Source organism: Aspergillus karnatakaensis, assembly GCF_047715665.1.
Source record: "Aspergillus karnatakaensis strain CBS 102800 unplaced genomic scaffold BJY04scaffold_27, whole genome shotgun sequence".
NCBI lineage: Eukaryota > Fungi > Ascomycota > Eurotiomycetes > Eurotiales > Aspergillaceae > Aspergillus > Aspergillus karnatakaensis.
The window spans coordinates 304570-321052 of NW_027395739.1; the positions used below are offsets into that span (position 1 = coordinate 304570).

General features: G+C 50.5%; 4 protein-coding genes across 4 annotated transcripts; 3 read left to right on the top strand and 1 right to left on the bottom strand.

The window, feature by feature from the left end:
- Positions 1-23: 23 nt before the first annotated feature.
- Positions 24-2162, bottom strand: pbs2 (mitogen-activated protein kinase kinase PBS2). The gene is made up of 2 exons (XM_073720870.1): positions 534-2162; positions 24-482 (listed from the first exon to the last, which is right to left on the bottom strand). Exons 1-2 carry the CDS (start codon positions 2043-2045, stop codon positions 87-89), a joined length of 1908 nt encoding a protein of 635 aa, XP_073570766.1. The 5' UTR covers positions 2046-2162; the 3' UTR covers positions 24-86.
- A 2569-nt stretch (positions 2163-4731) lies between these two features.
- BJY04DRAFT_190473 (Auxin Efflux Carrier superfamily) lies at positions 4732-6932 on the top strand. Its single transcript, XM_073711507.1, has 3 exons — positions 4732-5281; positions 5340-6568; positions 6618-6932. Exons 1-3 carry the CDS (start codon positions 5276-5278, stop codon positions 6679-6681), a joined length of 1299 nt encoding a protein of 432 aa, XP_073570767.1. The 5' UTR covers positions 4732-5275; the 3' UTR covers positions 6682-6932.
- Positions 6933-8386: 1454 nt separating this feature from the next.
- On the top strand, positions 8387-10726 carry BJY04DRAFT_218796 (putative choline kinase; the record flags this gene model as incomplete). Its single annotated transcript, XM_073716389.1, has 4 exons — positions 8387-9336; positions 9387-9906; positions 9959-10102; positions 10160-10726. The coding sequence occupies 4 exons, from the start codon at positions 8387-8389 to the stop codon at positions 10724-10726; spliced, it is 2181 nt and encodes a 726-aa protein (XP_073570768.1).
- Positions 10727-14064: 3338 nt separating this feature from the next.
- On the top strand, positions 14065-14650 carry BJY04DRAFT_69012 (uncharacterized protein). Its single transcript, XM_073720872.1, has 2 exons — positions 14065-14398; positions 14460-14650. The coding sequence occupies exons 1-2, from the start codon at positions 14226-14228 to the stop codon at positions 14578-14580; spliced, it is 294 nt and encodes a 97-aa protein (XP_073570769.1). The 5' UTR covers positions 14065-14225; the 3' UTR covers positions 14581-14650.
- The last annotated feature ends 1833 nt before the right edge of the window (positions 14651-16483 follow it).

Genomic DNA, 16483 nt, shown 5'->3' on the forward strand with positions numbered 1-16483 from the left:
GAAGGAGAAGAAAAACAAGGCAAGCAGATGTATAGATAGTGCTATGTGTCCTGATATGATCGTGAAAAAGAAAAGTGAAGTACAGGCTACTCTGACTGAGCAGGAAGCGAAGTATCATCGAGAAGTGGGCTCCCAGGCACAGCATCTAATGCGACCGCGTGCAGCGCTGGTTTATCTGCATCCTTGTGAAGCCCATTTTGACGTCTTGCCAGCCTTTCTTTGACCCAGTCCGCCACTTCTTGGTCGTCGGTAACCAAAGGAGCACCTTCGCCGGAGGCCCCATCGGCGAGGGACAAGGTTTGTACATCGTTGTCGCTGGGTTCAGCGGGAGGTTGCATGAGAGAGGAAAGCCACGGATGTCGGAGGAGCATGCTATATGAGGGACGGTTCTTAGGGTTTTTATCAAGACACGCGTTGACGAAGGAGTGTGCGTCCTCAGAGTAGTCGTCGGGAAGAGAAGGAGGATCGCCATGTACAATGGCCTGGAAGAGTATTGTCAGTCAAATCAAATGGTATAAATTCGGACTACTCACATGCAGTTGGCTGAAGATGTTGTTAAAGGTCTCCGGGGGATATGGATATCTGCCAATGGCACATTCGATAATGGACAACCCCAGACTCCAAATGTCACTCTGGACACTATAGGTACCACCTCCAGTGGCCCCTGGCTGCTGCACTCCACCTCCAGCAATTCGCTCAGGTGCCATGTAACTTTGGCAGCCAATGTTCGTCCTTGCGATACTAGCCACCAGGTTTCCGCTGACGCCAAAGTCACAGATTTTGATCTGCCCCCGCGAATTGACAAGGATATTAGTAGGTTTTACATCTCGGTGGATGATGTTATGGTCGTCTTTGAGGGTTTTAAGTCCCATCACTGTCGAGAGCGCCATCTTTCGAAGAATGTTCTCAGGTATGCCTTCATCATAAAGTTTGTCGATAGAGCCGCCATCCATGAATTCGACACAAATGTAGACAGCGCCCTCCTGGAAGAAAGCACCATAGAAATCGATTATGAACGGCGACACACATCGATGTAAAATATCCAATTCCATGATAATTTGTGCGAACTTGTTCTCGTCCAACTCGAGACGTATTTCTTTCATAGCCATGACAGCGCCGGTCAAGCTATCTTGGGCCTTTAGTGTCGGAGTCCCATCTGTATCCGAGTCATCGGCTGGCCGACTGACGATTCCACTCAAGCCTTGACCCGGTTTTCGCATGTGCGGCCGGCTATGCCGAACTTTGTAGACGGTTCCATAATTACCCTTGCCTAGCTCATCCAAACGATCGACTTCATCCAGTGAGATGTTGAAACTTTGACCTGAAGAGAATTCGATACCGCCTCCGTGAAGAACAGCTTTGTTCTTGAATCTCAAGGTCCCAGACTTGGTGTCAATGTACTCTGAATACCTACTGAAAGCTGATTCCGTGCCTCCACCTGGGCCAGGGGCAGGTGATTGACCTCCAGGGGATGCGTCATTCGGCCCTGTAGCATCCGAAAGCTTAAGGCCAGGTTTCATACGTTTCGCCGCCAGGCCCTTTGGCGAGCCAGCCCCAGGAGACGCACCAGCAACAGTCGGAGCCGAGGACCAATTCTTCGGACCCGGTCGATGTTGCGGAGGAAGCCGCCCCGCCATCGCACCAGCCAGCGGACCATTCATCACTGATGGTGACATTGAGCCTGACTGCGAACCACCCGTCGGAATCTGGCCAGTAGAGACAGACGGGGCTAAGCTGGGGGGAGGAGCACCCTGTCTTGAGAGCTGAAAAGCTTTCATTTTCGCCAAAATATCCTGGCTCGCACTGCTCATTGACGCCTGCGGGCGTGCGGTAGCGCCGCCCCCGTGGCGAGCAGCATTGACCTGACCCAAATGTGTAGAAGATGGGGTGATGCCGGACGCATTGTCGGCAGTCGGGCGCAGGGAGGGTATCGATTTGGTGATCGGAGGGGAAGCTTCGTCGTCAGGAGTGATAGGGACAGGGTCGCCGTCGGACTGAGGAGAGATCGGTGGGTTCTCCACCGCGAAATCGTGTTCAGCGCTCATGGTCGGCGAGAGGGTGTAGCAGGCGATCAAAAGGGATCGGTATGCGGAATACCCGGAGCACGTTCTCCAGAGCCTTCGGATCGTCTCACAACACTCAGCGGCCCGAGGACATGAGGTGGAGGGGCTGGATGTGGCAGAGGAGGGGTATCGGCTCGATCGGAAAACAAGGCCGATGAAAATAGGGAAGCGAGCGGGTTGCTAAGCGGAAGGTGAGGAGTGAAGGTGAAGGTACAAATGTTCCAGCGAGTTTTCGAGAGAGTCAAGTGTCCAGACGGGGTGAGGGAAGGCAACGCGGGGCTGAACCTTGGGTCAACTTTCGGGACTGAGCCGTCTTCGCGAAGAAACTCAGCAGCACTGAAGCAGCACGCAAGAGAGAAAGTGTGTGTGTAGTTTGAGTAGGATCCAAGGGACCGGTACTGACGCTGAAACTGCGTTGTTTCTTTTCTTTTTCCTTCCGCTGCCGGAATTCCCTGTTTTTGAAGTGTATTTGAGCAGAAAACTGGCTGGCTGGCAGTTCTGTGGGGGACAGCGGGGAATAATGGATAATCCAATGTGGGAAACGACGCTGTTCAAAAGCCCTGGTGCCCTGAGGGGGGGCACTGTGCGTATATATTAATCTCAATATATTAACCCATACGTACTAGAAAAAAGCTCCTTTGGTTATCAGCTCCCATTTCGCATGTCTGGCGGCTGTTAACACCAGCCAATCACCAGCTTCGCCACCCCAGACAGATGTTGTCGATTCTAACGGCCGAACGTCCACCAGCCCAGAGCTTGCATCATTTCGTCACACACTTTTTTCAATCCATGATTTCATCCACCTTAACAACTGGTTTCAACCCAAGGTTGCTCGACAGAGGCCTGCAATCACACCAATCTGATCCTTGATGCGGCCCAATGCTGTTTCATTCGAGATGAAACAAGAATGAAGACAGCCCTGCCCATCTGTCCACTGGCCTATTGCATCGGGACGGAAGATAAGCCTCGATGACAATCCCGGTCCGTATTATTATTATTCTTGATGCCTGAGAGGAAGAGTCAAGTATTGTTGCCCGATTTAGATGTCGATTCGGCTCTCCAGGTGCTCCTCTGTAGTCTGTATCCACTCACAGCTCTGTGGCAAACGCAGCCGATGCCGTCTCTCAGCATACTCCGTAACCGTAACAAGCCACACTCTTCGGCCGTGCCCTAAGAATGGGAACCGTGATACTTGGCAAGCTTCCTCAGGCTCCGGGTATCTAGTTAGTCCAGGGTATTCGGGCTGCGAGTCTGCGACATTCATCTACCCCATATGTAGTGATGGGGTTATAGGATGTTCATTAGGAGTACCTGACTATGTTATGACACTCTAGACAAAGCCTTCATACTCATCATCTATTTCGAAAACTAGAACCCATGGGTAAAGCTAAATCAATATTTGGTCGTACATATAAGCAAGCCCCTTTCCCCGGATTTCTATTGAATATCACGCAGTTCTGCAGAGTACTTACTACTGCGGATTACTACCATCGTACTTTTGTATCCCCAAGTGCCGTGCCATTGTTTATTTTCTGTTATTCTTTCTTCATCTCATTGGATCATCGGCCAGAGTCTGTCCTGTGTCCTGTGGCTGTGCTCAGTTTGTTTGGTTATAATTGCCGATCATGACATCTTCATTAGGTTGAAACGCGCGGACAGACAGAAGAAGCTTGGCCGATTGCGATGAAGATTGACAAGATGTGGCGAGGACTTGTTTACGGTATGTACCCTGAAGAGCAAAGCTCATATTATCGATGATGAATTGCTGAGCTCAAGCTCTATATCAGCTGCCTGATAATGACCGGGATATAGCAGATAGTTCGTACCACTTCCACGCCAGATGATAGTTGCCCCATCTTCCCCTGAAGACTACTGAATGGAGTGATCCTTCACTCGGTCGTTCAGGTACCTCGACATGATTATTTTCGTCTCACCCAAGGGACAAAGAGTCAAAGATAAAGGCAAGAGATACATGCTCCGATCCCGACGTCTTCCCTTGTGGCTGCCAAGTCTGATCGATGGTGACGTGATGGTTGCCAAGCATGCTGCTTGCCTTTGCCTTTGCACGTAGCTAGGTAACAGGTACCTATGGATTCAATTGACTTCTGGATTTCTCTTCACTATAGCAGGTGTTATTAGAACCTAGCCTTTCCAGCACATCTGTAGAGCCATGATGAGAGAGATATAGCTCAAGGACGGTGGCGTGAATCCTGAAGGAGCTTCTTGTCAATGTGTTTGACTGTTGAACGGAAGCGCTTGGCGAGGACTAGCGCAGCCTATCAGCGGCTCTCAATCGAGCATGAAATCATGGCAACTGAACTTCTGCCAGCGAAGGGCCAGAACTTGAAGCGCTCTCTCAGTCTCTAGGGCTGACCGGCAGGTTAATCATGATGCTCAGAGCGGTAATAATAATCTTTCAGTCACTTGTTGAACCTTCTTCAACACTCTTCATCCCTTCTCTTTCAACCCATCATCTCCCTTTCATATCGATCCAAATCCAGCCAGGTTCCTTTGAGCATTATTGCCTCCTGAGGTGGTAGGTTCCACTTTCCATCTCTAACCTTATCGCCAGCCATTCCCTTGGGACTTAATTATCAAGTCCACCCATCATCCGCCATCGGTTCACCATTGCTCTTTTCATCTGCCTTCTGCTGACCCCTACGCTCTAGTAACTGAATAGAACAACTTCTACCCCGCCGTCGATGGCCTTTTTCACGTCGCCCCGATCTTTTCAGAATGCCCAGTCGTTGACCACGCGCCAGTTTGTGGCCCAAACCCAGGTGGGCGCCAACCTGGGCATTTTGCAGGGTGCTGCCGGTGCTCATTCAAACCACCCTCCCTTTCTGCACCTCGTGCTCCTTGTCTTCGAAGCTGTGCTTGAGGTCGTCTGCGTCAGTCTTCCAGGTTATATCGCGGCTAGGGTGGGCATGTTCGATGCCGACGCCCAGAAGTTCGTTGCAAATCTCAACGTCGCCTTGTTCACTCCGTGCTTGAGTAGGTGATACCCCCATCGATAGTGGAGGCCTTTCTCATTCAAGTTTTTACGCGCAGTCTTCACCAAACTTGGCTCTCAACTCACTGCGGAGAAGCTTACGGATCTCGCCATCATCCCACTGATTTTCATCGTCCAGACCGCTGTCTCATATTTCTGCGCTTTCGTGGTCTCGCGATGCTTTCGATTCAAGAAACGGCCGGCCAATTTTGTGGCAGCCATGGCGGTTAGTCTTTGTTGATATAATATATGCATCACACTTTTCTGACGGATTTCGCATATAGGTTTTCGGAAATTCTAACTCGCTTCCCATCTCGCTCGTCGTATCTCTTTCCCAGACGCTAAGCGGCCTGCATTGGGATCGAATCCCCAACGACAACGATGATGAGGTCGCAGCGCGGGGTATTTTATATCTGCTTATCTTCCAGCAGCTCGGTCAACTTGTGCGCTGGAGTTGGGGATATCGCGTCCTTCTCGCCCCGCGGGAGAGGTATCTTGAAGAGGCCCAAAGCGAAGATGGAGAAACTCGAGTCGCGCAAGGCCAGGAGCGGTACACTGATAACCCGGAACAGGTCGATCCGGATGAGCCCTTGATAAGGACGAGGGACTCCTCCGATGGTTTGACTGAGGCCCACGCTGGCTCACACGATGGTTCTGAGGAGTTCCATTCCGGAGAGGCAACGCCAGTAAACGCGCGCTCTTACTCATACACGAAATTACCGCATCCCGAGAATGAACATACTGAAGACCAAACCCCGTTGCTTGGGCCGCCACCCAGCGGGCCGTTCCTCCCTCGACAAGATTCTCGAGGCGATATCCTATACTTCCCGAACGTGGAAGTGAGCCCTTCAGATCACCCTTCGAAACAGGGACCTGTATCGCGGCTAAAGAATTCTGTTTTTCGCCTCAGGATCCGCATCGCCAATGGATGGGCAAGGGCAACGGGTGCATTGTACGGCCGGCTCCCACCCAGTGTTCAAAAGTGGCTATCAAAGACCTCCAATTTTGGCCAGAGATTCTTGAGTGGAGTTTGGGACTTCATGAACCCTCCGCTTTGGGCGATGTTGGTTGCGATCATTGTGGCTTCCGTGCCGACTCTTCAACGACTATTCTTCGACGACGGCACGTTCATTCGAAATTCTGTGACTCGTGCAATTAGCCAGAACGGTCAAGTGGCGGTTCCTCTGATCCTCGTAGTACTGGGAGCCAATCTTGAACGCAACACAATTCCTCAGGAAGCACTTGAAGATAGCGAGGACTCGGGGGAGGAAAAGAAGCTGATCATTGCCTCACTCTTGGCTCGTATGTTGCTACCTACGATTATCATGGCGCCGTTCCTCGCGCTGCTAGCCAAATACGTCCCTGTGAGCATTGTGGATGACCCCATTTTTATCATTGTTTGTTTTTTGCTCACTGGAGCACCCTCCGCACTACAACTGGCGCAAATCTGCCAGATTAACAACGTCTATGTGGGTGCCATGTCGAAACTACTGTTTCAAAGCTACGTCGTCTGGTAAGTACGATCCAACACACTTTCTAAAACCAGCTACTGACCAGAGCAGGATCCTTCCTTCAACCCTTGTACTCGTGATGTGCGCTCTGGAGGTTGTTGAATGGGCTGCATAGGACGGTTTGCCTAAGTTACCTTCTTGTATTGTTATTTGTGTTTTATTCTTATCAGTGTTTGGTGTTTGGCGGCGTTTTGAAGGCTGGAGGTATTATAGGCAGGTGTCTTTTAGATTGTGATCCATACATTTGTATCGAGATCAACATTTCATGATCCACGAAATATATTGCAATGAACTTTACATGAAGAGCAAAAAGACAGTAGGTAACTTACAGAGCACGTGTTCTAGGAATGGGGTGGTATTTTAAATGCCTCGGGCTAGAATCACGCCAGCGGCCACCAACATCCCCTCTTCGCTATATTGTTGTCAATTTATCCATCAGACCATCTCCCAACTAAAACCCAACCTCCATTCGAGAAGCTCTGGTCTTATGATAATGAGCCTTTGCAGCAGTCACAACAGTATGAGATGCGCTACTATGCGTGTTCACTGCAGCCATATACTCAACAGATTCAATGCCACATGCGCCATATTGAAGCACGGTAGAGAAATTGCTGAGAAGGATAATCTTCGGTTTCCAAGAATACGCAACAATATGATTCCCAATTGAAGCCTTCCCGGACGTTGTTCTAAGCTTCGTGGTAGCTCCATAACACGATGATCTCGTCCTATGCGACAATCGAGTCACCGTTGTCAATTGATACGTCCTGGCCTGGCAGCGGGGCTACCTAACTGCTCCAACACGATAAGTCCAGCACAAAAGGAGGACGTCTTATCATGGCCGAGGTTGCACCTGATGAACCTACTCCGAAGGGGCCATATATCGCGTGAGTATCATTCCTTTGCTGTTGGATGCAATTTGACTGTGCATGCACTACATCCCACCTACACCACATTATGTGGGTGCAGTTATCTAAATTCCCTCATACGAAGAGTCAGAATCGCTTTTTGGACCCCAACACTCAGCACTGTTTATTTTTGCAGTCTATTGCAACCATACGCGCCCTGAGCCATACTTCTTTATCTCTCTCCAGCCTCGGCAGCGACTTCCTGCTATACTACCTCAGCCTCTCTTGACAACCCTTTTTCCAAGATCATGCACGGTGTGAATCTCTTCTCACTCATTCAGAGTACACTCGCATCTTTGGCAACCAGGCTGTTTAACTTTGCATTAATCTTTATTTACTCCAAGCCGTCGTGATATCCACAACTGGGCAACAGTTGCTTCACTTTACAACAATATTAATCCCACCTCGTGCCTGGTTCTGGACCTGGCCCGCTATTTTTACCCCCACTGGGTACCCCCAGTCTTTTTTCTTTTCCTTTCTCTCCCGAATCCTTTATATATTCTCTTCTTTTCCATCCATTGATTATTCAAACCAGAATTTGTTGTTGTTTTTGCTTTCTCGTGATAGGCGGAACGTGACCACTTTCCATCCTTGGATGAGCTTTACTCTGGACTGGACTGTCCCCATTGTCGGTTGCTGAAAGTGTGGAAATGCCTTCTTTCACTGACCAGGTCACAGACTCGGGCCCTGACCTTGACGAAGGTAGGTGTCTTGTCTAGTTATTGCTGTCGTCCCTGAATTTTCTTCCCCTTTCTGTTTTCTTGGCTGTGGCAGCCAATAGTAGTTGTAGTTCACCTCCGCGGCTCTTCTCCTTAGTCTCCTTATGATCTCATCACCCACCTCCAGATCTGTCAAAAACCCCTGCGCAACCACCCTCCACCCCATCCTTCCGATGGCAATTATCTGGATGTGTCTATGGATTCTAACAAGCCTTTGAACGGCCGTCATCCAGGTCTCGAAATTACCCTGCCCTCGCCTCTTCACAAGCCTCGTCAAACTCCCCCAGCAACAACCCCCGAAGGAAACGCTTCCAGGCAGCGTCGCGTTTCGACCAGCAAGGCTGCTGTACGTCATAACCTATATCATCCCCCATCCCTGGGGTCCCTTAGCAGCCAGACGTCCATTCCAAACGAGACGGTAACGCGAGAAGACATCGATCGATGGGTGAAACAAAATGAGGAGGACTCGCGGCACCATCTCTTCAGCCAGGTGTACGAGTGGCTTTCACGTGAAAAGTCAAAGCACCGGCCCTGGAGGAAGTCCATCGGCTCGATAAATGGAGCGGAGCATGCTGGCGATAACGAGGGAAACGGCAATGGGGAAAGTGCCCCGGTGACGAATTTTACTTCGCAGAGTTCCGACTCTGGCCTCGCTCTGGATGGGCTGGAAAAAATCCTCCTCCAGTATGCCTCTCGCTACGATAGCCGTGCTAACTCTACCTGCTCCTCGCGTCGATCAACACGCCGGCGTCCCCACCACAAGGGACTGCGGAGAGGCTCTGTATCCGAGTCAGAGTACGAGCTTGACCCGATGACTCCTAGCGTGGATGCTATTCTAGACAACTCAAAGACATTGTCTTATAGCGGTGGGAGTGCAGAAAGTGAGGACGGCGATACGGCAAGCATTCGAAAAGCCAAGGATCGAGATGCCTGGGTTATGTTCAAAAGCGAAATGCTCCGCTTGACGCACACGCTACAATTGAAGGGATGGAGAAAGCTCCCGATGGAGTTGGCGTCCGAGATCGATGTTGTTAGACTTAGCGGTGCTATGACCAATGCCGTCTATAAGGTCTCGCCCCCCCAAAATATCCCAACCCCTAAAGCCGAGGATGGGTCCTACACGCTAGTGCCAAGAAGGCCTCCTCCGTGAGTTGAAACTCTACCGAAGTGTTCGGATTTGTGTTAATGGCGTATAGTAAACTTCTATTGCGAATCTATGGTCCACAGGTAGACCACCTGATCGATCGGGAAAAAGAACTTCAGATTCTTCGACGACTAGGGCGCAAAAACATCGGACCTAAAGTCTTAGGAACATTCAACAACGGTCGGTTTGAGGAGTACCTTGATGCGCGTCCACTCACGGCCAAAGAGCTCAGAGTACCTTCGATCATGAAGCAGATTGCGAAGCGTATGCGCGAGTTGCACGAAGGCATTGACCTGCTGGATGAGGAAAGGGAAGGTGGCCCGATGGTCAATCACAACTGGGACAAGTGGGTAGATCGCTGCGAGCAGGTGATTAGCTGGATTGACCAGGAGGTCACTTCGGAGCATAATGCGAGTAAAGCAGCGTCCGAGCCGTGGCGCCGGCGCGGATATGTCTGCGGTGTCCCGTGGCCTACGTTTCGCAAGGCCGTCGAGGACTACCGAAAGTGGCTTGCTGTGAACAGCGGCGGCGTACATGAGATCAAACGACAGCTTGTGTTTGCCCATAACGACGTAGGTCTTGGAGTGAGCTGTAGAATCATCACCCTTTGCTAACCCACTGTAGACGCAATACGGTAACCTGCTGCGCATGGAGCCCAGCCAGCAGTCTCCTCTTCTGCTTCCGGAGAACCAGCATAAACAATTAGTCGTGATTGACTTTGAGTATGCCAATGCCAATGTCCCCGGCCTAGAGTTCGCCAACCATTTTGTGAGTGCACCATATACGATAAGCTGGTACTGCACCTTACTAACCCTAGACCTTCAGACCGAGTGGTGCTACAATTACCATACCGATGTACCCTGGGCCTGTAACACGCGCCTTTATCCAAGACCGGACCAACAGCACCACTTTATCACCTCGTACCTCACCCACCGACCAGGCTTCGTCTCCCCAGCAATCACACCCCTCATGCGCCCTCTCATCAGCACACCCAACATGACACCACTCGACCTTAACGCAAGCCCCGAGTTAACCCCACAACGGCACTCGGACTTTGACCGAGCGCAGGACAATCTGGAGGCAGAGGCACAATTCCTCATGCGACAGACGCGTCTCTGGCGCGTTCTCAACTCCGCGCAGTGGGTTGCTTGGGGAATTGTCCAGGCTAAGGTCCCTGGATTGGAAAATGAAGACGAAACGCCGACGCCTACGTCCCCTACCCCACCGGTGGATAGCGATGTCGACGAATCCGACGAATTTGATTACCTCGCGTACGCGCAGGATAGAGCGATATTCTTCTGGTCTGATCTCGTTTCGTTGGGATTCGTGAAGAAGGACAAGTTGCCCTCCGAGTTGGTGCAGGTTATTGAGCAGAGGATGATTGACTATTAATCAATCGTTAGACGAGATGGTCCCGGTTCATTCTGTGTGTAGTTTCTATTCCTTGCTTTTTTCGTTCGCCGATTCCCAGCTCCGGGGTGCTTCTTCTCTGTTTATTCTTTCGACTTGATTCTCTTTTTCTCTTCTTCCTTGTTTATCATTATGTTGTGTTGTGTTGCGATACCAGGCATGCCATGAGTGATGAGCGATGATTCCATGTATTAACTCGTGAGAATGGAAATATGGGGTATCGAGCGAATTTCCGGGATAAGATGAACTCTTGTGATCAGCACCTGTAATCATGGTAAGCAGCTGAGCTGCATATCAGTATTTATGGAACACACTCGAGGTCTCTACGATATATGTACTGTGGGCATCGGAAAGCTCTCAGGATTACCAATACTAGCCTTTCGTCTCTCTGGAATCAAATAAAAACTTCTAAATATATTATTTTCATGTTTAAACCGTCAACTAGATTCTACTCGATTTCTTTATGGAAGATTGAGAAAACAACATCGAGGACGCCGAAGAAATACAAATCAGTATCTATCACGTAAGGAGAAGTCGTCTGCTCACTACTCGGCTACGCAGATCACTTATTGTTCTGTAGATCCAGAGGTGCGCTGACTGAAGCACTGTATGCTTTCGTTTTCTGCTCCCCCTGATACTCTTGCGTGTGTACTGGTAGAGGGAACCGACCTATATCAAGAGCATATCAGCGAGCCAACAAACCAATGCCTCGCAATCACAATCACGAGAGCAAGCGGCTCCACGAGCTCTGCATGAGACGAGGAAGAAAGAGCCAAGCTACGTGCCTGAGTCAAAAAACGTCATCCATACCTCGAGAATGTATAATTTGATGAGAAGAACTCGAGAAGTAGGGTTGATATGCGGAGAGTGGAAAGATGATGTTGAGGGGGCTTTTGAGGGGTCTCTACCTAAGGAACTGATGATGATTAAGATATCCGCGGCAGTCTACCCGAAGATTTGAGGTCCCTGCAGGGTCTTGTCGGTTTGGGAAGGTGCAGGAGGACTGGAGGCGTGGCGGGGGTACCCGTCAACTTGCTTGGAAAGGACGCAAACTGCCCAGGTGGCAGGTGCCAGGTGGTAGATCGTGCCTTCTATACTTAGTAGCTAGTTGGAGACTGCAGAAGGGAGGAAGTGCGGTGGATCGTGACGAGCCCGCATTGATACCGATCCAACTGGATGAAATGCTCCCGTATACGGAAGCCCCGTATATCCACCGGCACCCGGTGAATCTTCCCGCCAATCCATCAATAAGCGTTGTGATGACCAAATAGATGACCAAATGGGCTGGACCTGATGTCGAGTCCGTTGCGTCCGGAAATTAAAGGTGGTGGCGGCGGCTTTGATCAACATGTAGGGTTTGTTCCAGTGTTCCGGTAGGTCGTGTGCGAGATGAAGATGAGGATGAAGTAGTCCACTAATGAGCTAAGATGTGCTCCACCCCCCATGCTAACGCACGGTAGCTGCAGTAGCGTATATGGAAGAGCTAAAGTGACCGGGTTTATCGCAAAATCAACCCACTTTGGGAGCTTTGACAATAATGGGGGAAGCGGACGACTCGGGTGTTTTTTATTTGTCTCCATGACTACGTATGGCTATGGACCAAGACAAAGAACATACTAGACTATTATTGTTTCTTATTCATCCAGAGTTGGCTCCAATCTGAACTTTACCACGCCGGTTGTTTGGGTTCGAAGTTCCTGGGTTGGTCCGGTTGGAGCGTCGTTTCAAGTTGATCAACGGGTTGAACAAGAGGCCCTCTTCTTGTTTTACTGAGTTCAAATTGGATGTTCTTGATGCGGGATTACAGACCTTAAGCCCTTTGGTAAGATAATGGAATTTCTCACAAAAGAGGGAGCTTGGATTCAAGGTGTGCTTGGGGACGGAACTGACTTGGGTAAGATATACCTCCCCAAAGGTTGGATGGTTCTGTACAGAGTGCACACATCAGATTCTGCTTCACGGTAGGTACTCTTAGTTTCAACCTCATAGTGACCAAAAATAGATTAATCGTGGTACAAGAATGCGCTTGTCGTGGGGATGATAGGTTGTTGAGGTGATTTGTGCATGGTGTGAAGATCTTGATCCGTGCACCTGTCAGAAGAACTCTCCACCAAACAGCAATAAGTCAAATGATGATCAAATAATAAGTGAGTTTTTCACCGGCTTTGCTGATGGCCCAGGTAGCCATGAAGGGTCAAGCAAGACTTGTTGAGTGCATTAGCAGCCGTGTGCACTGTGGGCCAGATAAACAATTCGCCGACTGATAGAGAAGCTTGAAGCATGAGCATGAAACAGTAACTGCGTGAGTCACAGATTGAGCGTAAGCACAACCTATGAGAGCGCTCTCAAGCAATCTCAATTCCTTTCCCCGGCTACAGATTGAATGAGGTGGCCCGCTTCCCGAGTAAGCATCTGAGAGAGGAGAATGTCGCGATAGCACGAATTGACGGAAGTGATATTTTTAGAACAGGGTAAATGATTTGGGTTCTGACATGGTGATCCTGGCCAGAAGTGAAGGGATTCAGGATAAGAAGAGCCCCGACAGTCCAGTGTCAGGGCCCCAGGACTACTTGGGAGATCCTCAAACCAAATTCAAGGGGCTGGAAGCTCATTGGATGAGGAGAAGCTCTGTAACATAAGCTTGACGCAGGTGCAAAGTATAGGCCAAGAATAGAAACACCTGTTCATGAAGAGATATTACGACTTTGGACCATGATACTCGGTCCCCATGCGCCCAGCTTCCAAGAGATGTGGCAGAGTAAATATTCCTGCATGCTAATAACCGTTATACTCCTCCTATCTCCTCGACCACCGAAGATTGATCATTTCTAGATTATTGAGAGCAGGCGAAGCGAAGCAAAATAACCTTAGTTAGCGACAGAGCCTAGCAAGTGGTGATCAGCAGGGCGCTAACTGGATCTGGCGCCATCTCGCGAGATGGAAACTAATTCCTTGATGAACAGCCTTAGGCCCGGTTTTAGCCAGCAGAGCTACCACTGCAGTGACTGCACCAGTGCACCAGCGGTCCAGCGGTCCACCCGGCCACCGTCCAGCACGATCTCTCCACTGAAAATCCTTGAACTTCAGATGCGGAGAATGACTTGTGGCTGTTCATTGGCCCAAGCTGTCGGATTCCCCCGCCGATCCAGATCCGGCTAGCGCGGGGTTATTCTGGACTTTCTGATCATCTGGATTCTTCACTTTGGCACCTTACAGTCTGCAGTCCACAGTATCGTCCTCTCTTCATTTCCTGTCCCTCGAGCGGACTCTCAATAACCGATGACCGAGTAGCTAAGTACTCCGTACTCCTCCGTACTGTAGAATCACCACAGCACAATGTCGGCCGACCTTTGCCCGACGGTCCTGGAAAGTTGAATCAATCCGTTCCCCGATCCGACTGCTGCTGTCACATGGTTTCTTTGTCCAGTGTCCAGTGTCCACAGACTCACAGCGGGATTTCCCCTCCGGCTCCCCTCAGTTCATGAGTCGGACTTTTTTTTCTCTCTCGTCTTCCTCTCCCCTTTGCAGTTTTGTCTCACCCTTAACCCCCAGAAAACGTGGCAGAGATCCTGCTGTGCGACTCAACCCGCCATGCAGCTGCTCCCTTTACCGAATGGGAAATCCACAGCGAGGTGACTCAAGTCGAGGGATGATGTCTGCCTCTCAAACTCTCTGCCAGCCAAGACGTGAAGAGAGCTCCACTAACCGATCCAAGCAAGGCTTCATTTTTTCTCCAGCTTGACGATATGTTGTCCGTCACTACTGTCTGGGCTCTTCTGTTGAACATGCACGAGCTAGCCATAGACCCGGTCCGCGCCTCCGATTTTTGTTTTTGATTGTCTTGGAAGGACGATGGGAACGAGTAAACGACAGAGTGGAAACTGTCGATAAGCCCGATTCGTCAGTGCGCGCCGAGTCTGCCAGTCCCATCGGCCATCACCATATTTTTGCTTCGTCGCGGTGGTTTCCCTTTAGCTCATGGTAGCCCTGCCCACCTAGCAGGAGCTCTGCACCAATCTGTGAGCCTGATTGCTGTGTTTTCTTCTTCTCCTCCCCCTAGTCGACCTGTCGAGTGGCCTGCCAAGGAGCCTTGTCGTCCCCTTCCCGTTCTGATCATGTTTAGCGAAGCTGACATGGATCGGGCGAGTTGATCGTTTGGTGAAGTTTCATAATCCTCACCTCGCCAATCTGGTGAGTCGGTGACTGCCGCTTTGCACGGGTGGAAAGTCGCTCTCTCAATCATCGGCAGACCGCATTTCCATCGTGCTGCCCGTCTCTGCGGCTGAACCTTGTAAAACTTTGCTGCTATCTTTGAGCGCGACTGGTCGATTTGATCGCAAAACCTCCCGCGGAGGAGCGCGTCCCATGCAGGACTGTCCAACCTGCATGCATTCAAGTTCCAGGTGGACCAACCGCTATGTAGGGCTCTTTAAGCCCCGCCTCGTCGGGCTCATTTCTCAGCCGCAGAAAGCATGGCCAGGGCAAGTGACCAGTGACACGTTCCCACTATCTGCTGGCTTGGCTGAAGGTTCACCCCCCTGGGCGATTGACCAAAATGACAGTCCACACTATGACGAGAAATGAATGGTGTCAGACTAAATGCTGTAGCGCATTCTGCCGGCCCAATCTGAGGGACCGGTCTCCTCAGCTAAACCCAAATGAGGTTCATCAGTGGCCTGCCAAGCGGAAACCTCATTATTATTAGGTACGTGCTCGGCACTAATTAGGTCATGGCTTTTCAGGCTTGCCCAGCCTGCATGGTTGAACGTTTGGCACATATTGAGTTACACGGTTGCAGTTGGGGGCATGCCAAACGGTCGGTCCAGGAGACAACACGCAGGACTGCACCAATGGGTGCATACAAATTACTACCTAGGTCTAGCTCGGCTCTGGAGTGTGGAAGTGACAAGCCAGTCTCAGGTCTAACCAGAGCAGTCAACTGTCAAACCCATCACAGGAAACACCAACAGTGCAATTCCTCCGCAAATCTCGGACAAATTGTGGCTGGACATTGTGGATGAGTCGCGGAGGAATATTGCGCAAGTACTCGGGTGGTATCATTTGCACAGCACCTCCCGAGCTTGTCGGCGTTGAAGGATGTGAGTGGGTAGGAGATACTCAGATAATCTTCAGAGCGGTGCGCTTTAACCTTTAAGGTTGTTAGGCTACAATCGCCAGCGCCATGAGGTGCTTCACGGCAACGCCTTAGTGGATTTCATGATTTCTCCGAGGGTCTGCACTCTGTACTCTCACTGCTCACTAGTCGCTACTGCTCAGACGCCCCGGGCACCTGGTCTGCCTTGCAAGGCACTACTTATTCCATCCTCGGTTCTTGCAGACAAGCGAGCTTAATCGTGTCAACTATGCGTCAAAATGGTATTGCCTAAAGGTGCATGCGCCCTTTCGATGACAGAGCAGAGACGGCCAGGCAGGTCAGATTCAGAAGCTTCCTCAGTCCCAAGCCGATCTCACCAGAAATCCTTGGTCGCTAGAACTAGCGATCATTTTGACTAGAAGAGGAAAGATCTTGGATTATCTCTGACTATCGCGGGCTTAAATCGCGAAGAAGGAGGATTGACAGGGTCTAGCTCGTTCTGATAAATCTAGGGTCGCCCAATGCAGTAACCTAGACGTTCTACCTGAGGTTCCAACCATCCAGCTTGGAACAATTCATGCTGTCCGGCGTCGCCTTGCCCGCACTGTAGGTAGACTGAGTCAATAAACGAACCATGGCAAGGC

Coding starts and splice junctions, on each gene's coding strand:
- pbs2 (XM_073720870.1), bottom strand. CDS start 2,045: ATGAGCGCTGAACACGATTTCGCGGTGGAGAACCCACCGATCTCTCCT. Junction 483..533: donor ACATCTTCAGCCAACTGCAT/GTGAGTAGTCCG, acceptor ATACTCTTCCAG/GCCATTGTACATGGCGATCC.
- BJY04DRAFT_190473 (XM_073711507.1), top strand. Junction 6,569..6,617: donor TTTCAAAGCTACGTCGTCTG/GTAAGTACGATC, acceptor TGACCAGAGCAG/GATCCTTCCTTCAACCCTTG.
- BJY04DRAFT_69012 (XM_073720872.1), top strand. CDS start 14,226: ATGAGTCGGACTTTTTTTTCTCTCTCGTCTTCCTCTCCCCTTTGCAGT. Junction 14,399..14,459: donor GACTCAAGTCGAGGGATGAT/GTCTGCCTCTCA, acceptor AACCGATCCAAG/CAAGGCTTCATTTTTTCTCC.